This window comes from Ovis aries, chromosome 2, assembly GCF_016772045.2.
Source record: "Ovis aries strain OAR_USU_Benz2616 breed Rambouillet chromosome 2, ARS-UI_Ramb_v3.0, whole genome shotgun sequence".
NCBI classification, from domain to species: domain Eukaryota; kingdom Metazoa; phylum Chordata; class Mammalia; order Artiodactyla; family Bovidae; genus Ovis; species Ovis aries.
This window is the reverse complement of record NC_056055.1, coordinates 42,792,705-42,816,182: the sequence shown is the minus strand read 5'-3', so window position 1 is coordinate 42,816,182 and position 23,478 is coordinate 42,792,705. Positions and strand designations below refer to the sequence as shown.

General features: G+C 47.4%; 1 protein-coding gene across 4 annotated transcripts in view; it reads right to left on the bottom strand.

Annotated features, from left to right (window-relative positions):
- The window catches only part of PEBP4 (phosphatidylethanolamine binding protein 4), a 221,424-nt gene that overhangs the window by 111,918 nt on the left and 86,028 nt on the right, over window positions 1-23,478 (bottom strand). For all 4 annotated transcript variants that reach the window (XM_012119222.5, XM_060409181.1, XM_012119208.4 and 1 more), the window contains exon 4: window positions 3,576-3,674. In XM_012119222.5, the coding sequence (XP_011974612.1) occupies window positions 3,576-3,674 (99 nt within the window). The remainder of the gene's footprint in view (window positions 1-3,575; window positions 3,675-23,478) is intronic.

Here is a 23,478-nt window from a genome sequence, read left to right as displayed (position 1 = left end):
TGCCTGGAGAATCCCAGGGATGGGGGAGCCTGGCGGGCTGCTGTCTGTGGGGTCGCACAGAGTCTGACATGACTGAAGCGACTTAGCAGCAGCAGCAGCAACATGCCCTATTGATGAGGCCAGCCTAGGTGCCACCAAGTTTTCCTCTGTGGTCATTGTGAATCACAGAGCTACTGTCTTTCTGTATCTGCAGTGACGTTTTGGCACGCCTTATTGCTGATGCCACTTGTTGCTGAGGGTTATGATAACACGTAGGGTTTACTTTTATGGGGTTCAAGATCTTTATCAGGTGTGTTTTATTTCCCAAGACAGCATTCCCTCAGGAAGGTCCCTGGAAGCATCCACTTGTAAAATGTAACCAGAAACAGAGCCCCAGGATGACGAGGGAACCACAGAGATTATGTTTCCCATTATACAGGGAGGGCATGGTGACATGCCTTTGGCCACAGTGGAGCTGATGCAAGCGATGTGGTGTGAACCCTGACCATGTGGGATGGTGGTTTGGAGTTGAGGTACCAGGATTGAAGACCCACCTCTACCACTCATAGCTGAGAGACTGGAATCGTTTCCCCTCTGCAGCCTTTGTTTCCCCATCTGTAAAATGGGGATAATGTCTGGTTCGCAAAGTGATTGAGAGGATCAATGAAAAAAAAAAACACAGCAGTGAAAGTGTTAGTCGCTCAGTCATACCTGACGTTTTTGACCCCATGGACTGTAGTCCAACAGGCTCCTCTGTTCATGGGATTTTCCAGGCAAGAATACCAGAGTGGGTTGGCATTTCCTTCTCCAGGGGATCTTCCTGACCCAGGAATTGAACAAATAGGAAGTTCTAAAAGTGCTTTTCACTTGCCAATTGCTACACAAATGGGTGATGTTAACAAGGACCTGGGCATTCTGACACTGAGCTCTGCAGTCTTCCTTCCAGCTGCTAAACCCCTCCTGGATGCCTGTGGAACGTGGATGTCCTGTTCCCTCCACCCTGACCCAAGGGGTGCCCAGGAATCTGCATTTTAACAAGCTTGCTAGCTGATCTAAATGTGCTTTAATGTTGGGGACCGACTCAGCTATAGCTGAACACACAGGAAGTGCTTCTGAGCTTGATCAGTGCCCTCTTTTCCTTTGGCTGAGATCCACGGCCCGAGATCTACCCCAGTCTGGTTTTTACCCCAGTCTGTGCAGCTGGCGGAACATGGGGGCTGGCGGTCAGGCTGAGTGGACATAACTGGGGAGAGCTCCTGCTTCCTGCTGGACCCTTGCATCTGGGCAAGTGGGTGACAATGCGGCGGAAAACCAAGCTTCCTCCAGCCCAAGAGAGAGGGCTGAGGGCTGCACCCGGGCAGGTGGCCCTGGTAAGCTCTATGGCTTAGCAGTCCCGCCGGCCAGCTGCCACCTGCCACCTGTTCTGCTTCTAAGCTGGGCTGTAAGGGCTGAAACCACATTTGCACCACAAGGCTGGTGTGAGAAAACTGTCCTGTCCTGTACTGGGGGAGGGGAGTGGGCAGGAGAAGACTTCAGGCTTGGGAAAGAGACAACCTCATGACCTCAAGGAGCCCTCTACTCTGAAATGTGGCTCAGCGGGTAAAGAACCAATGCAGGAGATGCTGGAAACATGGGTTTGATCCCTGGGTTGGGAAGATACCCTGGAAGAGGACATGGCAACCCACTCCAGTATTCTTGCCTGGAGAATCCCATGGAGAGAGGAGAGTGGATGACTATAGTCCATGGGGTCGCAAAGAGTTGGACACGACTGAACATGCATGAATTATCACATTCCGTTACATTCCAGCTTCTGAAATTGGGCCTCAGAGTTGCCCATAGAACCTTCTTACAGGCAGCCCTGTGCGTGGGGGGCAGACTGTAAATATGATGACCAGTGTGATAGTCTTTTCTTGAGAGTTTCTCGTGGCTGCTGGGGAGTCCTGAGCACACACAGAGCCTCTGCTCTAGTTTGCGGCAGGATCCAGTATCTTTCCCTTTTGTGCTCTCAGCTCCCCTGCCTCCCCTGATGGCAGGAATCTCCCCTAGCTCTTCCCTTTCACAGGTTTGTGGTGTTTCCAAGGCTCTTGGAGAGCAGGGCTTGGCCAGGGGAGGGTGTGGGAGCACTGCTCCTGCCCTCCTTCTTCAGCCCTGCTTGGGTTCTGTTCTGGAAGTTGCTGTTGCAAGTCTCCCTGGAGGGAGCCACTACCTAGATTGTCACCGGAGCTGCCCCTGAGAACTGGCTATCCCCTGAGCATCCTGTGAAGGATCTGTGGTCACTGGGTGGAGGTTGGTTGCCAGGGTAACCCTCCCACCACCTCCCCACTCCAGTGGTTGTGAAAGCCCTGCCTTGACCAGGAGAGTCGACAGCTAGTTCAGACAGATACCCCTTCCTCTGCCCCACAGATCTAGAAGGAAAAATATCAAGTCCCTATGTTTGTGGTATGTGCTGTGTTTTAGAGACTGCTCTTAATACACGCTCTCATTGGAGGATCATGACAACTCTACAGAAGAGTTAACATGGTTCCCATCTTACGGATAAAGATGAAATGCTGTTGAGGGTCTCCACGATATGATGAAGATCACTGAGTTGGGAGCCAGCCTGGATCCAGACTTAGTCTTTCTAGGCCTGGGTTCCCATCATTTACGGGGCTGATGCCTTTGCACACGTGATGCAAACACCATCGACAGGCTTTCCAGGCAGAAATACATGGATGTCTGATGATAGTGTGGATTTTCCCCTAGTGCACTGCCACGTGCTTGTGAACAAAAGATTCAACAGTCAAGTGAGATGGGAAAATAGATGCATGTTATATAACGCATACCAGGATATTAAAAGCTCTAAAAAGCCCTTCAGTGAGGAATGGGATTAATGCAGTTTAACCCAGAGTCTCCAAAACTTGCCTGGCAATAGAGCCTTTCTGGTTTTGGTTTTTTCATCTAATGCCCCTTTAACAAGCCACCGGATTTGTGTTCCTCAGACCAACTCTGGAAAGGCGGAGCCAACCACCTTTCTAATTATGGCTGATGACAAAAGGAAAAATAAGGGAAGGTCATTTGTTTCTGTACGAAGAAAAAGAGATGGATCACCAGGCCCCCTCCATGCCTGTTGGCCCATCAGGAGCAGATCCTGCAGGAGTCCCCTGCCATGAGGACCACATAGAATCACTTGATGCCCTCCCAAACCCAGGGCCCTGGCAGTGGTGTGCTGAAGCTATTGCTACAGTTTCAGAAAACTTGCGATTCAGTTATGAAATCATTGTAACTTGAAACTGATGACAGTGGGAGTCTTTACAATACAGAAATCAGGAAAACAGTACAAATTGGGGCTCCACCCCTACTCATCCTGAGAACCTGCTTACCTATGTATCACTGATCCTGGGATATTTTCTGAAATTATTAGAAAACGTGCACAAGGCTGTGACAGCTGGGCGCTGGGGGTGGCCTGACACAGAAGTCCTGGCTTATCAGGGTCCCTGACCCTCCCGAATGAGAGCTGAGAACCCGAGTGAGAGCTGAGAACCCGAGTGAGAGCTGAGAATGACCATCTTCTGGCCCCAATACCCACTGAGTCTGAAAGTGCCTTCTGGCCTGCTTACCTTGATATCTGACACCAGCCAATGTCTCCAGAATCGAGCTTTGGGAGAAGACCTGCTGGGGGCATCCGGGTCCACCATCACCAGGATGTAGGCTGCATCCTGTAACACATTCACCAGAAACAAGTGTAGTGTCGCGGCTGGAATTCGGATAGGAAATCTACAAGGTGCGGACACTCCTTTTACCTCAATTCCAGCTGACAGCGGCTGACCCACCCCTGGAGCTTTCTACTCGATTCAGCCCTGTTCTTGTGACTTTCCTCTTGTGTCACATGCTGATTCTCAGAGAACTGGTCTATTAAGTAGGCAGCTTAATAGTTTGGCTTTCTCTTCATGAAGAAGAATCAAGCAAGCAAGCATAATTTACCCAGCACCTGGAAGTCCCTAGCATCATACCAGGAGCTAGGGAGGAAACAAAGGAAACAGGGCTTCTGTTCTCAAGAAGCTCACACACAGAGTTGGAGCAACCTGTCCATTAATTCAGCAAATACATTAGAGCTTAGTACATGTCAGGAGCTGTACCGATTGCAAGGAATGCTCAGATTCATTCATCCCTTCAACAAACATTTTCTGAACACCTGTTATGGGCCGGAAGCTGTTCTAGGTACTGGGAGTCCAGCAGAGAAAAAGACAGTGTGACCCATACTTTCAGGAAGATTTTACTCTAGGTAAGACACACACACACACACACACAAACACACACACACACAAACTGAACAACAAATACCAAGGAAATGCCAATGTGGGATTAGTGCTATGAACAAAATAAAATAGAGTGGGGTTGGAGGGAGTAAGAGCCTCCCTGGTGGCTCAGTGATAAAGAATCTGCCTGCCAAAACAGCAGACATGGGTTTGATCCCTGGGTTGGGAAGATCCTCTGGAGAAGGAAATGGCAACTCACTCCAGTATTGTTGCCTGGAAATCCCATAGACAGAGGAACCTGGTGGGCTATAGTCCATAGGGTCAGGAAAGAGTCAGATATGGCTTAGCAACTAAACAACAACAACAACAACATGCCCCCCTTTCTCACCTGGGGGCCTTCGTGCAATGCATGCATTGCTTAAGCCTGCAAAGAGTTGGATATGACTGAGCAACTGAACATGAGCATGGAGGGAGGAAGCTTTCTAAGAAGGGGAAAGCTTTCTAAGAAGGCCTTCTGCTTGAAGGCCTTCAGGTGGGAATGAGTGAGGGTTTAGCAACAGAAAAAGTGCCAGGTGACTAGAGGCAAGCCAGAAGGGTGGACGGGGTTGGAGAGGTGGATGGGGTTCTGACCACAGAAGGCTTTGCAGACTTGGATGAGGCGGGGGTTTTATTCCAAGTCCAGTGTAGAACCACTGGAGGGTATTTTTCAGCCAGGACAGTGATATGCTCTGGTTTACACTGTTAAAAGTAGTCTTGGTGGCTGGATGGAGAGTGAATGGTTGGCAGGAAGCCAGACAGGAGGCTACTGCAGTGGTAAATGGCAAGATGATGGCTTATGGACTAGAATGGTAGCAATGGAGACAAAAGCCAGTAGGTGGACTGGGAAAGTATTTTTAGGGAGCATCAGTGGGTCTTGCTGGTGGACTGGACAGTAGGGCAGGGAGGAGCGGGTAGGGAAAGAGAAATGGAGGAGGACTCGGGGTTTTGGCTTGGGCAACTGGATGAACAGAGCCATTTAAGGTCATGGAGAAGACTTGCAGAGGAGACTGCTTGAAGGGGGATCCTGAGGGTTCTGTTTTGGACATGTTACATTTGAAACGCCTCTTGAAGTCAAACAAGTATCTAAGTCAGAGTTAAGAGTTTAGAGGAGAGGTCAGGATGGATATATGAATTTTGAAGTCACTGAATCCCAAAGACTGAAGATGGCCCTTAAATTCCTCATAGAATAATGAGATGATTCATGGAGAGATTAGACTTGGGGAAGAAAAGAGGTCTCATGAGTAAACTCTAGAACATACTAACACTGAGAGGAGAGGAGGATCTAGCAAAGGAGACTGTAGCCAGGAAGACAAGGAACCACCTGAAATGAAGGTATCATGAAGGCTGACACAGAAAACGAGTCGAGGAGGAGGAACTGATCAGCTGTGTTGAATGCTGCTGAAAGGCAGAGCAAGACAAGGACACAGATGTGGCAACGTGACTTGACAACATGGAGATCTCTGTTTTCTTGACAAGACCAGTGTCAGTGGAGCAGAAAGGACGATGTTTGATTGGAAGAAGTGGTGAAGAGATGGGAGGTGAGGAACTGAAGCTAGTTTTTAAAGATGATGAAAAGAGAAACCGTAGTGTGAAGGACAGCTGAGATGCAAAGTGTCTGTTACTAAATGGGAAGAAAGAGTCAAGAGATTTATTTCTTTTTAAATTTTTAAAGAGAAGGATGACAGTGAGGCGTGTCTGCAGACTGATGGAAGTGATCCAGTGGCGAGGGAGGCATAGATGTCAGAGAGAAGAAAGGGGTTTATTGCAAGAGCCAAGACTCTGGGAAGGTGGGAGGGGACAGGATCCAGAGCAAAAGTGTAGGACCTAGACTTTGATCGGTGGAAGATACAGGTTCAGATGTTAGGGCATGAGAGATGTGGTGAGGAATGAGGAAATTGGATTCTGGTTACTTTTATTTTCTCAGTGAATCAGAGGCAAGATCATCAGTGAAGAGGGATTATAGAAAGTTTGGGAACAGAGAAGCTGTGAAGTAGTCATTTGGGGAGGCGAGAAATTGAGTATACCATAGGTATGTAGTAAGATTGTGTGTGTGTGCGTGTGTGTGCTGAATCATTTCAGTCATGTCTGAATCTTTGGGACCCCATGGATTGTAGCCTGCCAGGCTCCTCTGTCCATGGGGATTCTCCAGGCAAGAATACTGGAGTGGGTTGCCATGCCTTCCTCCAGGGGATCTTCCTGACCCAGGGATCAAACCCACGTCTCTTTACATCTCATGCATTGGCAGGTGGCTTCTTTACCATTAGCACCACCTGGGAAGTCTTCAGTCTACACAAGGTATCTAAAATAGTCAAGCTCATAGAAGCAGAAAGCAGAAAGGTGGTGGCCAGGGGCAGAGGGAAGAGGGAAATGGGGGGTTGCTGTTCAATAGGTGCAAAGTATGAATTACATGAGATGAAAAGTGCTAGAGGTCCATTGTACAAGTCTGTGCCTGTGGTTGATGACACTATATTGTACACTTCAAAATCTGTTCAGAGTGTAGATCGCATGTTCTTACCGCAAAAAAAAAAAAAAAAAAAAAAAATTAAAATTAAAACAGAAAGGAGATTCCCTGGAGGTCCAGGGGTTAAGACTTGGCACTTTTCCTGCCAGGGGCTCCAGTTTGATCACTTGTCAGGGAACTAAGATCCCACAAGCTGTGTAATCCAGCCAAAATGAAATAAAATAGAAAGTAATCCCACTTGAAGAAAGCAGGATGGAATCGACACCCCTATCAAGCATTCTGCAAATCCCAGACCTGGACAATACGCCCTGCTGGTGAGGCTGTGGGGAAACTTCCTACATTTCCATGGGAATGCAAAAATGAGGCCAATTTATCCTTTGACTCAGCAACCCCATTTCTGTACTATTTTCCCCAAAAGATAGCTTGCACATTTATGAAATGACTTTTGTAGAAGGTATTCATTGCAGCCATGTTTATAATAGCAAAAGTTGGAAATGATGCAAGCGTCCATCAGCTGGGGATTGGTTAATAAACACTGATACACACTCACAACGGAATACTTTATAGCTGGGAAAAAAATTGAAGATCTCTCAGATTTGGTCTGAAAGATTCTCTAAGATAAATGAGTGAAAAAAGCAAGGTGCAGAACAGTTTAATCTAGCACCTTACTTTTACATAAGAAAGAAAAAATAAACTATTTCTTCACATTGGTTTGTATTTGCATAAACAAACTCTGGAAAGATACTTAAAAAAAAAAAGATGTGGGTGGTGGTGGGATATGGGTGGATGGAACAGAGGTAGGATGGAAATCTCTCTGATGTGCTTATTCTTTCATTTCGATTTTTGAGCCATGTGAATGTATTACCTGCTAAAAATAAACTGAAAAGATAAAATCAAAATGAAATGTATAGTAATCATATAGTATTATCTTAGAGATGTTAGTTCTCATCTCCCTCTATCTGGCTGAGAGGTAAATAGGTATGGCTTTGTCTTTATGGTAGGGAGAGCTCAGGGAATCCCCACTGCATATTTGGAGGTCAGTTAGGTGCAGGGCAGATCAGCATCCCGGGCTCTGAAGAGAGACACCAGAAGCCTTGTCAACAGATCACATGCTCTGGCATGATCATGACAACACAGAAGGAGCATTAGATCTGTGCTTGTCCAAGTGAGGTTTTTACACAGCTGTATTGAAGTATAATTTTCCTAACACAAACTTCACCCCTTTAAAGTACAGATTGCAACAGTTTTTAGTAAATTAATAGAGTGGTGCAATCATCACTACATTTAGGACATTTTCATCACCCCCCAAACAATCCCGGTGCCGTTTGCAATCACTACCTGTGTCTGCCTCTATCTTCAGCCAACCTCCAATCCATTTCCTGTCCCTATAATCTCCGTTTTGCCTTTCGTGGACATTTTGGATAAGTGGAATCATAGAATATGTGGTCTTTTGTGCCTGGCTTATTTCACTCAGCATAACATTTTTGCATGTAGCATATATCAACAGGTTATCCCTTTCAGTTGCCAAATAGTATTCCATTGATTGGATATTAGTATGCATTTCGTTTATCCACTTTGTGGACATTTGTGTTGTTTCTACTTTGGGACTATTATGAATCAAGCTGATATGAACATTTGCTGCAGGTCTTTGTGTGGTATTTGTTTTCAGCTCTCTTGGGAAAATACCTACAGTGGAATTGCTAGGACATATGGTAAATTTATGTTTAATATTAAAAAAAAACTGCCAAACTGTTTTCTAAAGTGGTCTCACCATTTTGCAATTCCACCAGGAGTATACAAAGGTTCCAGTTTCTCCACATCCTCACCAACACTTGTTATCATCCGTCTGTCTGATTGTAGCCATTCTAGCAAGTGTAAAGTAGCATTGCACTGAGTTTTTTGTTTATATTTCCCTAATGACAGTGTGTTAGTTGCGCAGTCATGTCTGACTTTGAAACTCCATAGACTATAGCCTGCCAGGTTCCTCTGTCCGTGGAATTCTCCAGGCAAGAATACTGAAGTCGGTAACCATGCCCTTCTCCAGGGGGATCTTCCCGACCCAGGGATCAAACATGGGTCTCCTGAATCAAAGTCAGATTCTTTACCTGACTAGTGACGTTGAGCATCTTTTCATGTCTTAATTGACTATCTGTATGTCTTCTTTGGAGAAATGACTGTATAAATCTTTTGCCCCTTTAAAATGTATCTTCTTATTGTTCTAGAAGGAATTTTAGTAGTTGTATCCCTATTGAGAGTTATGGAAAATGTGAGCGGTGGGGAGAATGGAAAGGAAGGAAAGAAGGTGGCCAGAGCTGGATTTACCTCATCCTTGAACCACTGGCTTCTGCCCTCAACCATCATCTGTACTTGGGGCTGTCTTCTTCCTGTAGCTCATCATGACTCTGATTATTCCAGTAGGGAGATATCAACCCCAGGGATAGCCACCAACTCAGGCGAGCAGACAGCACCCATGGACACTCCACCCCCAGGCTCTCGGGCCACAGCCCCACTGGCCTCCTTCAGGGACACTGTTGAGCCCTAATCTCCCTGCCTGCCATCCAGATCTTTTCAAAGACCACCCCTTCCCCACTATCTCCTTCCCAGCCCTTGGTCCTCACCACACCATCATGTCCCAGATGCTCTTTTCCCTTTTCCTTGGAGTCAAGGAAAAGAGTTCCTCTGTTCTCCCTCCACCTCCAAACCCTTCCACTCTGCCCTCTGGAAATGCCGCTGACTAACAAGCCACGTCATCCTCTGTCTCTCCGTAAATTGCTCTACTTTCTTGCCTTTGCCTGCCTTTCCCCTCAGGGCCTCTTCCCTTGGCGCCCTCCAGTGTTGGCATGTGTTCCCTCGTGCCCCTTAAACCCCAGGAGTTGTCCTTGCTCCCTGTTGCCACATCTGTGTCCGCACAAGACTTGGAGAAGGGAATGGCAACCCACTCCAGTATTCTTGCCTGGAGAATCCCATGGACAGAGGTGCCTGGCAGGCTACAGTCCATGGGGTCGCAAACAGTCAGACATGACTAAGGGACTAACACTTCACTTCCCCACAAGACTAAGACCTTCTTGAGTGTGTGGATTGTGTCTGTTTCTGCTTACCTCTATACCTGCACAGATTACAGGGTCCTGCACGTAGAAGACACTCAATAAATATCTTTGAATGAGTAATTGAAATGATGATTGCACTTGGCCCAAGGGGTTCAGTTGTTCACCCATTCATTCATTCCACAAGCACTGACTAAGCCCTTATCATGCATTAAGCACCATGAGAGGGGCTGCTGAGGCTAAGAAATGAGATAGACGTGGCCACTACCTTTGAGGAGACAGTAGCCTAGTGGGGAGCTAGATATACATGCAAAGAATCTGAGCACCCTTGGGGCTCTCAGCAGGCACACTGCTGAGCCTGCAGAAGCAAACTGGAGGAGGTTATCAACTCTGCCGTGGGGTGACTGAATAAAGCCTCACAGAGAATGGCACCTCTGAGCTGGCTCCTGAGGAATGGAAGTCTGCCCAGGATGGAAGGCCACACCAGGCAAAGGAAGCAGCGTGTACAAAGCCATGGAGACATGAAAGGCAATAGCAAGTCATTCTGTGTCTGAGCACGGAGTCCCCAAGAGAACAGTTCTCTGTCTGAGGGACAGAGAACTAGCAGGGCAGTGGAGGGGGCCAGAGGGGGTTGACAGTGCAGATGGGCCAGGTCCTATATGCCAAGGAGGCTTGTGAATGGGGGTGTAGGGGTGACTTAGAGACAGATGGTGGGGTGAGGGGTGGATCCTAGTGGGTACAGCACCATCCAAGAGGGCTGATTAGGCTGATTCATGTGAGGGATGGGCCACAGCATGGCACAAGAGTGGTCATTCCCAGAGGCAGGCCAGCGTGCCATAACTTTTGGAATTCAGAGATGCCCAGGCAGAGGGGCCTTCTTGATGTGCAGGGGTGCTCTGGGGTCTCTGAGGACCCCTCTTTCCCCCTCGCCATTTGAGGAATCTGTGCCTGCCTGCCTGTCCCAGAGAGGAGGATTGGAAAGTATTCTTTGGACAGAATATGATAGGATTTCAGTAGATAGTCCTGAGTCCTAGAAATGCCACGAAGGTGGAGCCAATATTAATCACATCTTTTATTTTCTGATGCTTTGACCTGTGGCGCCTTGCTGTCCCTAGAGAGGCTGTTGGTTCCCAGAGACAGTACACACATAACTGAGAGCAGGCTCTTCAAGTGCAAATCTACTAATTCAGAGCCTACATCCTCTCCTTTATTGGGCTGAGCCACTATCCTTCAGGCCTATTCATCTGGGGGTCAGCTTCCAGACAACCAGAGGCAACTCCTCTGCTTCAGGGTCGACCAGAATTTTCCAAACCAGCCAGTCCCGAGCATGTCTACCCTGCTTATCCTCCCTTGTCAATTTTGTCTTTTGCCACAAAAATCACTATAATAAGCATTCTCACCCATGCTTTCTCCTGTTCCCTCTGCCTCCTGATGGACCTTAGGGCTTCCCCGTGTGGCCCTGTGTGGTGAGTTGTGACTCTAGGGACATGTGAGTATAATCTGGTCCTTTCATGACCACTGTTTCCATCTGCGTATCTTATCCTAGCCAATGAAAACAAATCCCAGGGGACTTCCTTGGTGGTCCAGTGGCTAAGACTCTGCACTGCCAGCACTGGGATTCAATCCCTGCTTGGGGAACTGGATCCCACATGCCACAACTAAGATCCTGCATGCTGTAACCAAAATAAGTAAATCTCGAATGCCTCAACAAAGATCAAAGGTCCCATGTGCTGCAGCTAAGATCTGGGGCAGCCAAATGAATAAATAAATAAATGAATAAATAAATATATATATATATTTTTAAAATCTCATAAGCTGCAACTAAAGATTCTGCATACCGCAACTAAGACCTGGCACAGCCAAATAAATAAATTAATATTCAACAAACAAACCGACAAACCCCAGGTACATTTTAGAGTGGGGCCCTTGACTCCTTGTGACTCAGATATCCACCAAGGCCATTTGAAGACTATAGGAAACTGGGGAGTAGCTAGCATTGCATTTTCCTCATTTTCTGATATGATTATGTCTGTGGCTTTGGGCTTCCCTGGTGGCTGTGATGGTAAAGAATCCTCCTGTCATGCAGGAGACCTGGGTTCTATCCCTGGGTTGGGAAGATCCCCTGGAGAAAGGAATGGTTACATTCCAGTCTTCTGGCTTGGGGAATTCCATGGACTATGCCATGGGGTTGCAAAGAGTCGGACACAACTGAGCGACTTTCATTCATTATGTCTGTGGCTTGTGGCCTACAGCCCTCACTTGTCCTAGAATGAAGGACTGAGCTGATCTGATAAGGTTAAGGGTTCACAGTCAAGTTGAATGGGATTTTCCAAACTGCCAAGGTGGATCCGTGGCCTGAGGGAGAGAGGCCCCGGCATTAGCGTCAATGTGGAAGTTTCCCAGGTGACACTGATGTAGAGTTAAAGGTGAGAACCGTAGCCCTGAAATCTGGTTCCCCCAAGTCCTTGACCAAATCAGTCACTGACTGAAAGAAACCCAGATTTCCCTCCTTCTCCTTGGTGTACTCTCAAGGAAGACCACGTGCCCTCTCTATGCAGAGGGCGGGCTTCCCCTGATCCTGGCCGGGGTCCCTGGTGCCTGGGGCCCTGGAGACTGAGGGGCTGGAGCGCCGAATCGAGAAGCTGAAGTCACAAACACGAGTCTCCTACTATTCATTATGAGGTTGGTTGGAGTACAAATATAGCCTATGGTGGGTTGGTTGTGTTTGAACCTCCTCCACACAGTTCTGTATGGGAAATCTAGTTAAGAGCCTTCTTCCTGGGGGAGGTTGAGTGTAACAGCTGTTCCTCACCAGGGCTGATGGGCTCACCAGGATACAGCCTGGGAGTTGCCCCTTGAGCCTAAAGCCTTTCATCCCTGAGGACCAACTCACATCTCAGGCTGGCATCCAGAAGAACAACATTTCTGTCTAGAGGTGCTGACAAAGAAACTTCCCGGACGGTGTGGACAGAGGCGCATGCACCTTGGAGCTGGGGTTCATGCCATGCTTTGACACATTCGGGAGGAGGTGTTGTGTAGTCACTGTGGATCAGCTGTCCTTCTTCCTTGCCCCCTCTACTACAGAGGCTGGAAAGCTGTAATACTGGATCCCTTAGCTTCTCCTGCTGGAAAGCTGTAATACTGGATCCCTTAGCTTCTCCTGCTGGAAAGCTGTAATACTGGATCCCTTAGCTTCTCCTGCACCAAGGGAGCATGTTCTGGCCAGGAAGAGGTAGAAGGAAGTCCCTGGAAAGGGATCTCTTCCTGAAAAAAAGGCAAAGACTTACTAAGAGAAGACCCTTATTGCCTTTCCCCCTTTCCCCCTTTCCTTCTTCCTGCCTGAAATGTAGATGTGATGTTGTATGTGTAGCAGCTCTTCTGTGGCCAGGAGGGGACAAACATGAGGTTACTTCAACCTATAGGCTCAAGATGACAAAGTAGAGAGACAGAAAGAACTTGGGTCCCTGAGCTGCTGAATCAGCCCACGATTGCCAATCCCTAGATCTCCTGTTGAGCAAAACAAATAAACCCTGTAAGTTCACATGGTATGAATTTTTCTTCTTTGTTCCTAAACACATTCCTACCTGACATGCACATCAGTTGTTGGTACTGGTTTTGGTAAGTGAGTGTCAGAGGCTGAATTTCAGAGAGGCATCCTGATGTTGCGAAAAGATTACTCAAGTAAATGATAGAGGACAAAGATTGTAGCCCCAGGCGTTGCTTGCACATGCTGTGCGTTTGGAGGTAAGTCATTTATGCACACCAAGGTGCAGTTTATGGATCTGCAAAATGGCAATAATATGTGTCGCACACCATGGGGTTATTCTAAAAATAAAATGAGTTAAAGGTATGAAAGTATTTTTAAGACCGTGAAGTCAACGTCCATGGGTCAAGTTTTGTTATTGTGAACAAAAGGTCTCAGAGTTTGTTCTCAGTGGCCCCTGGAGTGGCAGTTACCCTGACAGCTAGAAGACTGCCTCCTCAAGGCCTGTCTCCAACTGTCTGCAGACAGAGCGGCTGAGCTCTCCGCATACCTAGCTCTGGACGGGGACGCTAGTGCGTATAGAGACAACTGTTCCTTCTAACTCTCCCTCTTTTTGTGTTCCCAAGGGGACTAAGTTTGCCTGGGAGTGGGACAGATTACAGAACCCTGGAATGCAGCAGGAAATGGGCCAAGTTTCCTTAAGCAAATCTAGCCAGCAAACATCTAACAAATTCATGGTGCTCCCAGCAGTGGGTGTCCCTCACTCACCAGGTTGGGGGGATGCGACTCATTCAAGCACAGCTCAGATTGTTAGAAAGGGCTCATGGAGCCAAAAACTGCCCTTAAAACTCACAGCTATTCTTCCTTCTGGCATGAAATGAGTCCTGTATTTCTTGTACATGGCTGCCCTTCAGACATTTGAAGGCAAGGATCACAGTCTCACAATGACCTCTTGTTCAGGCTGAAGGGCCCTGTTTCCTCAGCTACCTGGGGCTGTACCCCACACTGAGTCTACAGAGATGCCCTTGGATGCTTCACAAAACACCACGAGAGACAGACATGTAAACAGCTACATTACACCAGGGCAGGCTGGGATACACACTTACACAAAGGGCTCTGGCAACACAGAACAGGGAACCAAGCATGTCGAGGCCCAGTGGGGTGGTGGTGAGAAGGTCAGTCTTCACAGAGAAGGCGGCAGTTAGTGAGGGAAAAGAAAGGATGATTTACAGCAGCCGAATGTGGAGATGGGAGGTGGCGAGTGAAATGGGTCCAAGTAGCTCAGATGGTAAAGAGTCTGCCCGCAATGCAGGAGACCCGGGTTTGATCCCTGGGTTGGGAAGATCTCCTGGAGAAGGAAATGGTAACCCACTCCAGTACTATTGCCTGGAAAATTCCATGGATGAAGGAGCCTGGTGGGCTACAGTTCATGGGGTCACAAAGAGTTGGACATGACTGAGTGACTTCACTTTCTTTCTTTCAGTTAAGACCATGGGCTTCCCAGGGGGAACTAGCAGTAAAGAACCTGTCTGCCAATGCTAGAGATGTAAGAGACACAGGTTCAATCCCTGAGTAGGGAAGATTCCCTGGAGGAGGGCCTGGCAACTCATTCCAGTATTCTTTCTTGGAGAATCCCATGGACAGAAGAGCCTGGTGGGCTACAGTCCATAGGGTCGCCGAAAGTCAGACATGACTGAAGTGGCTTAGCATGCACGCAGATGGTTAAGGCCATAATTTGCTGTGGCCAGAGTCACATGACTAGGAACAAGGGGCCACTGGAGGGAACATCTGCTAAACAGAGATTATTGTTCTGAGTCTACAGATGGGAAAATGAAGTTCAGAAAGATTAAGCGCATCTGTCTGAGGAAGTATGTTTTAGCCATGTGACTTCTACTCATGGCTGTGTGGCCTTGGGTAGGTTGCCTAAACTCTCTGGGCTTTATCTCTAAAAGAGAGATCGCAATAATCACAGTGATTTTCTCTTGGATTGCTATGCACATTAAGTGAGTTAAATGGCCCAGAATAGTACCTGGCACAAATTAATCGACCAATAAATGCCAGTCATTGTGAGCCATGGAATGGTTTTTCTGGGATTTAAAACCATCTCCCTCGCCTCCCAATTCTACCCTCTTTTCCCTGTGCAAAAGGGCAGGCACAGGTCTGGAGGAAGAGGAACAGATTTGATGTTGACTTTTATTCATAACAGTACGGTATTTGTTTGCATGTTGCAGATTCCTCTGCACCTAGGTCTCTGGACGCTTGTGTAATTTAAAACATACATACTACAAAGATGTGCTTGTTGGCAACGCGTTCTGGCATCTCTGAATCAAGGGCCTTCTGCCACTGTGCTGCCCAGGCCTCTGGGGATGGCAGTCCCTCCACAGCATCTGCCCGCAGAAGATGGCTGGGGGAGGGGAGGCGCATGGGATCCTGGTGCTGTGCCGAGTGGCGAGTTCAAATCCTGGCCAGTTCACTACACTCTACCCATTGACCAAAGCCCCCACTGTGGTCTGACACTTTTCTGTCTTTGTAAAGCTGAGGGACTTATTTGAATTTCAAAGCCTCACACGCAGCGAAGCAAGAACAGAGATCCCTGCCTGTTGAGTGATGAATTGAGATATTATCTGAGCTGCCTGGGTGGGAGGGTGGGAGGGAGAGAGGGGAACTGAAGGGAGGGAATGAGAAGGAGGGCTCACAAGCAATACCGAGCAGGTGGCTCGTTTCTTCAATCAAACTGGTTCCCGGACGACCATATTCATCTCCAAAGCCACATTCACCTACATCCTGCTTACCAGTTCCTCCTCTGACTTGCCTGTTTCTCTATGAATGGCCCTGACATTTTGTCAGCCACCAAATGAAAAAGATGAATCATCTTTTGCCTCTTCCTTCTCTGACCATGCCCCATTCTTTCTGATTTCTAAGCTTAGGTTCTCTCTAGAACCCAGGCTCACTTTTCCTCCTTCTCTCTGACACCCTTGGGTAAGGTCTGAACTAGCTTTTTTTTTTTTTTTTCCTCAAAGGTTCAGTGAGGCAAGGATTTGATTGACTGATTGATTTTTTTGGCCACCCCAGCCATGTGGGATCCTAGTTGCCTGACCAGGGATCAAACCCACGGCCCCTGCCCTTGAAGTACGGAGTCACTTGGCCACTAGGGAAGTCCCTGAAATTAGCTCTTGCCTCTACTATTTCAATAGTCTCTTAACTGGCCCTCTTCCCTCTCTGTCTCCCTTCCTACTCATGCACTGCTGGCTTGTACTAGAGTAAGCCAGTGCTGACTTGGTAGACCAGTTCTTTGGAAAACAAACAAACAGCCCAACAAAAGCAAGCCCTGGCTTGCAGCTCTTGCCCATTTCCATGGTAAATATTCACACCATGGCCCATCCAAGCTGCCAAAATGAGACTGGAAAGAGGAGCACAGAGTTGGCTCTGGCCAGCACACATCTGTCTACAGAACAGCTTGCCACGGACTTATGACTTCAACACAAACTCCCCACCCTGGCATCAGACCTTTGATTGCTTGCTGTCAGTCATCCTGCCCAGCTGATCCCACCATGGCCAGACAGGGTACACAAACTGGGCACATTCCCCATCTCCTATGCGATTCCCCTTCCCTACTTTTGTACCTTTATCTGTACTGTTCTCTCTGTTGTTTTTTAGTCGCTCAATCGTGTCAAATTCTTTTGCAATCCCATGGACTGTAGCCCACCAGGCTCCTCTGTCCATGGAATTCTCCAGGCAAGAATTCTGGAGCGGGGTTGTCATTTGCCTCTCCAGGGCATCTTCCTGACCCAGGGATTGAATGGCGTCTCTTGCTTGACAGGCAAATTCTTTGCCACCAGTCTCTCTGCTCATTGGAAAATCCTTTCCTTTCTTTAAGACATACCTCAAATACTACCTAACTCCTCTGTGAAGACTTCTGAACCTCTTGAACCAGAGATGATGTCCTTCCTATTTGAACCCCGAGAACATATTTTGTTTGTACCTTGGTGGGGTGCTTGTCAACATCTGTTATGTATCTAGTTATCCTCAGGCGGAAATCTCTTAGTCTTTCTTATTAGAGTATGATTTTCTTTTTCTTGTTTTAAAAATAATTATTTATTTTTATTTTTGGCTGCATCAGGTCTTAGTTGCAGCATGCGGGCTTAGTTGCCCAGAGACACGTGGGGTCTTAGTTCCCTGACCAGGGATTGAAGGCGCAACCCCTTGGCAGATTCTTAACCACTGGATCACCAGGGAAGTCCCTCAGAGGGTGATTTTTTTGAAGGTGGGGACTATGATTTCTTTGTTTTTCCTGAAGCGCCTGGCATACGTTTTTGCACATATAGGAGATGCTTAAGAAATATCGGTTGAAGCAAAGTGACCCATTTCCTCTGTCAGGATAAGACATTGGTTTATTTTCCATGTTCTAGAAGGGGGAAGAGGTTTCTGGTCCAGAGATGGACAAGCCCTTTGTACTACTAGCTCTGATGCTGTATTGCTTACCATAGAGCCTTGCCTTTGTCTTTCGGGCCTCTGCCTGGGGGAGCCAGGCCTCCCACTCATCCACTGGCCCCTAGGAAATCAAGATCAGCTCAGCCGGACTGAATGTTTCCGTCCAAGAGACTGAAGTAAAGGGCTGGTTAGATTGGCTTGTGGGTGAGACCAGAGAGTTCAGAGTTTGCCTGAAAGCTGGGCCTGGACCTCGGCCCAGGTTGAAGCTAAACAGGGCCAATTGTGCTCTGCCTGGTGCAGAGCGGGAGCTTGGCCTCCCCTTCTCTCGGCCGGAGCCGCTGCCGCCATCAAAGCCCCTGGTGTGAAGGAATTCGAGTTCTAACTTTAGGTGGCTACGTGGCTGATGGCTGTGTTTGTGAATATCTCATTTCTACTTTGGTGGCCCAGCTGGTGGGAACAGAACGGGTAGTCATGGGACTGTCATCGTGTGCTGCCCAGGTTAACATGTAGCATTTCTATTACTATTAACAGACTTTCTGCTCCTCACTCCATCTGTTCTCTGAAATAATTGCAGTTGTACAGACCATGCCTTCGCTACAGGCAAGCTCTGGGGAAGAGGATAGTGCTTTTATGAGAGGAAAAAAAAAAGTGTTAAAAAATAACAGCAAACATGAAAAGAGAAGTGGGAATGAACGGACAGCAGGTTTCCAATTTCTTGTGGATTCCGGCCTGCAAAGGTGGCGTTTTCGCACTTGCTCTGGGTGACCAAGCCCAGATGGGGGTGAGTGGCTGGGCTGATGGCTCAGGCTTTGGGAGGTGCTGTGGTTTCATCAGAGATTTGGCCCCCATTGAGGTGGTGGCCCCTTGGACAGGCGACCCAACGAGGGGGTGCTAGGGAGGGGTGGGGCCCCTAGGAACCTGCAGCTGGGGCATTTTGATGGTTCGGCATGTCCTGTGCACGGGCACTGGAAGGTATCAAGGCCTGGAGGAAAAAGGCTAGAGTGGAGAAGGGTGGGTGAGGAGGTGGAGGTTTTGAGCCGATGGCTGGTTCTCTCTGGGCCTTGGTTACTCCATGTACAAAATGGAAGGGATGATTTTAATGACCTCCTTCCTTGAAGGGCTATCAGGAGAACGAGCGGATTATACAAAATGTCAACAATTCTTCTGAAAGAGGGTTTAACTACAAAGGACAATTAAGACGTGGTATATGAAATAGAATAACTATTGGGTTGGCCAGAAAGTTCATTTGGGTGAATAGCAGAGGGACTCAACACACATGTATCCATTCTCCCCCTAACTCCCCTCCCATCCAGGCTGCCGCATAACATTGAACAGAGTTCCATTTGCTATACAATAGGTCTTTGTTGGTTATCCATTTTGAATATAGCAGTGTTATATATGACCTTCCCAAACTCCCTAACTATCCCTTCCCCTCATCCTTCCCCTGGCAACCATAAATTCATTCTCTAAGCCTATGGGTCTCTTTCTGTTTTGTAAATAAGTTTATTTGTATCATTTCTTTTTACATTCCACCCATTGTTAATCAGAGAAGGCAATGGCACCCCACTCCAGTACTCTTGCCTGGAAAATCCCATGGATGGAGGAGCCTGGAAGGCTGCAGGCCATGGGGTCGCTGAGGGTCAGACACGACTGAACGACTTCACTTTCACTTTTCACTTTCATGCATTGGAGAAGGAAACGGCAACCCACTCCAGTGTTCTTGCCTGGAGAATCCCAGAGACGGGGGAGCCTGGTGGGCTGCTGTCTATGGGGTCGCACAGAGTCAGACATGACTGAAGTGACTTAGCAGCAGCAGCAGCATTGTTAATCGGCTATTCCCCAACACAAAATAAAAAAAGTTTGCAGGTTTCTTTTTTTAAAGTTCATTCAGGGTTTTCTGTAGGTTGTTATGAAAAACCTGAACAAATCTTTTGGCCAACCCAATATTAAAAGTGCAAATGCACTACTTGTGGATTCAAAGCCTCTGATTTGGAAGGCTGTGTGTGGGGTTTTCATCTTTTCACAGGGTACAGAACAAGGCACGTCTATGAGGACAACGACTGGTTGGGTCTTTGTTCCCATGTCTGTCTTTTCACTACCCAGCTCGTCCATGTGGGGGCCCAGCATGGAGTGTCACGTCACACTCTGTGAAACTGAAAATGGCACCCTGACCCCCTAGACTAAGCCCCCACTGGAATGGCCAAGAAGAAGGCACTGCTGAGCTTCTGAAAGGGTGAACTGGGCAGTGAAAGGAGACAGTGAATGAAGGGAATACAGCCATGTGATTTCCAAGTCTTCTCACAATTCTGAGAAGTATTTTCATTGAAAAGAAACCCAAGGACTATGACTGGTCAACTGCAAGTAAGACATGAATTGGGGAAAAGAATTTTTTTTTCGCTGGATTCTATACTCCAAATCCATAAAATGATTTTTTTTTTTAATTGTGGAAAGGCTTGAGGTGGAGATTCAGAGGGAGCATCTTCTGACAATGATGCTAGTCTAAAATATTTTTCAGGTATTGAATAGATTCGAACTTTCTCACTTCACATCACCCTCAGAATGGATCAGCATATTCTAAATCTACTTTAGAACTAGACCCAGTGAGTCAGAGATTGTTGGGCCTTTATTTAAGGTTTTTCAAAACATGTGCAGGTATACTCAGTCGTGTGCGACTCTTTGCAATCCAGTGATCTACAGTCCACCAGGCTCCTCTGTCCATGGCATTTCTCAGGCAAGAATACTGGAGTGGGTTGCCATTTCCTTTTCCAGGGGATCTTCCCAACCCAGAGATCGAACCTGGGTCTCCTGCACTGGCAAGCAGATTCTTTACCATCTGAGCCATCAGGGAAGTCCCAAGGTGTGGATGAAATGTGACCTCATATGCTGGGGAAGAGGATGTCCTCAAAGTAGCTAGCTCTTTTAATATAAGAGAATATTAAGAAACTGGGAAGGGAAGAGTTTTGAGCTATTTCTGCCACAGACTTGTTTGGAAAGAATGTGAATCAGTTCCTTGAGGAACGGGTAAGTGTGCATGGTAAGTCACCTCAGTCGTGTCTGACGCTTTGCAACCCCATGGACTGTAGCCCACCAGGCTCCTCTTTCCATGGTATTCTTCAGGCAAGAATACTGGAGTGGGTTTCCATGCCCTCCTCCAGGGATCTTCCCGACCCAGGGATCAAACCAATGTCTCTTGCATCTCCTGCATCGGCAGGCGGGTTCTTTACCACCAGCGCCACTTAGTTACACTATATTAGTTTATGGTGTGCTTGTCTCCCACCGTCATCTTACAAACCCCCCCAGGCTGGGGACTGGCAGTTGGCTCCCACTGCCCTTTACATACATGAGATGTGCAGTGATGCAGAATACATGAGCGAAATATATGACTAATGGTTCAAACAGCAAAGAAATTTACCAACTAGATGCCTTTCCAGAAAAAGTAAACCCTGGATGTACAAACTGATATAACTGGTAATAAAAGATTATCAAACAAATTATAGCTATCCTTAACTGAAGCCTTACCACTCCAAATCCCTTGCTTTGTTTAACTCCACAGCCAACATATGGAGTCAGTACTATTATTCTTGTTTAAAGATGAGAAAACTGAGGCTTAGGGAAATGGGGTAGCTTGCCCAAGGACACATTATTAGTAAGTGACAAAGGCAAAAACCAAACCCTGTATGATTCCAAAGCTGGGGCTCTGAAGCTTTCTGTTCTACTGCCCTTTGAGGGAAAGAAATGGGATTTCTATAAAGTGCAATCATGCCTCTTTAGTCTCTTACAGTTCTTTGAGGGGGCACAAAAATTAGTAGGAAGGAAAATTGTATTTAGTCTTTCAAAAGCTTTTGACAAGGTTGCTTTCAAAATCAAAAACCTTTGGTGCCAAATATTTTGTCATTGATAGGGAGCAGCTTAGAGACAGCCACAAACAAAGCCATGAAAGGATCTCTTTTTCCGTTCACATTCACGTCTCAATTAAATTCTTTGGGGGCTCAATTCTAGGCCTTGTATTCTGCACCTTTACATGACTTGTATGGGAGAGAAAGTGTGCAATAAAACTCCCAGGCCATCAGATGATCAGGAAATCCTTGGGCAGCTGGAAATGCCGCCGGATGGGGACAAATCCAGGCTGACCATGGGAGGCTATACGAGGGCAGAAATATGGGTGCATGCGTTCCTGGGAAGGTCCAGGCCAGCCTGAGGCCTGGGCAGAAAAAATCCTGGGTACTTCTGGAAGGACAGCTCAGAAAAGGATATCATACTTGCTACAGACTGGTCCCTAGAGACCTGCTGTGACCCAGAACAACAACAAAGGTCAGGCTTAACTAGAAGGTGTGAGGCATGCCTGCACAATCAATCGTGTCTGACTCTTTGTCACGCCATGGACTGTAGCCCGCCAGGCTCCTCTGTCCATGGGCATTTTCCAGGCCAGAAAACTGGGGTGGGTTGCCATTTCCTACTCCAGGGGGTCTTGGAAATGTGCATAAATTAGCGCTGTGCTTTGGGGCAGAGCCATTATATACCCACATGGGGGCGCTGTCCTCAGTTTTGAGTGCTGCAGAAAGGGGCCACCATAATGGTCCAATACAAGGCATGAGAGTCGGAGAGGCCAGGGGAGGGCAGGAGAAGAAACGAGCAAAGTGTTTCAAATGACTAAGACTACAAATGTCCAAACACAGTCTTGGTCACCAAATCCTAGAAGGCGAAACGAGGCAAAATTCAAAGAAAGCAATTCTTTGTCAAGAGCTCTTGACCAAGTAAAGCAATTGCTAACTTACACACTGAGTGTTGAACTCATCTACCTCATTATCCAAGAGGTGAGAAAGGTTGAACACACAAATTACTCTTGAAAAGGTGTGGAGAAACCTGTGGGCTATGGCTTTACAATGGCTTCTTGGGTAGACTGTGACTTAAGGACAAGATCTTTAAGTCCCAGTGGGAGAGAGGAGAACTGGGAGTGTTCAGAGTCTCTGGGGGCAGAGTCCAGAGGTGACATGCCCAGAGGGTGATTTGTTTCCACCCAGGGTGCCACTTCTGATGTTCTTTTGGGGTTGAAGGAGGTCAGAAATGTTATGCCTATATTCTGAGTAGACTGAGTATGGTTTACAAAAAGTCATTCCTGAGACCTCCCTGGTGGTCCAGTGCTCCCAATGCAGGGGGCCAGGGTTTGAACCCTGGTCAGGGAAGTAGATCCCACATGCTGCCGAAGATCCTGTGTGCAGCAGCTAAGGTCTGGTGCAGCCAAATAAATACGTATATATATTTTTAAGTCATTCTTGGTTTCTACAGTTATATAAGCCCTGCTTTTCAGGTGTCAACAGGGGGAGCCTTAAAAATCTGGGGATTGTGTGCGTGATGCTTTGGAATGCTACTATGATAAAGTGGAAGGGGGTGGCTCAGTCATCAGACCAGGACCCCAGTAATTCTCCAGAGCCAGAGGAAGCCTACCCAGGGCCCCTCTTATAGCATCCTGGGTCTGTGACCCATGGGGCACTGAAAATTAGAGGGCCTGGTTTAATGCTCTTTTGTCATCATCTTGAAATTCTCCATGATTTTCAACTAGGGGTCCTGTGTTTCCATTTTGCTCTGGGCCCAGAAATTATGTAGTTGGTCCCTGTTAGGAGTGACTCAGCTGGTCTAACAATGTGGAGAGGGCGGGTGTGTCAAAGGCAGGTCGAGGAAGAAGGCCAATCAAGGCAGCTGGATCCAAATGACACCAGGAAGTGGAACACATGTAAAATGGACAGTTTCCTAGGCAACTAGTTGCTCCATCTAAGTGTCACACACATGCTTTGCTAAAAGCATTTC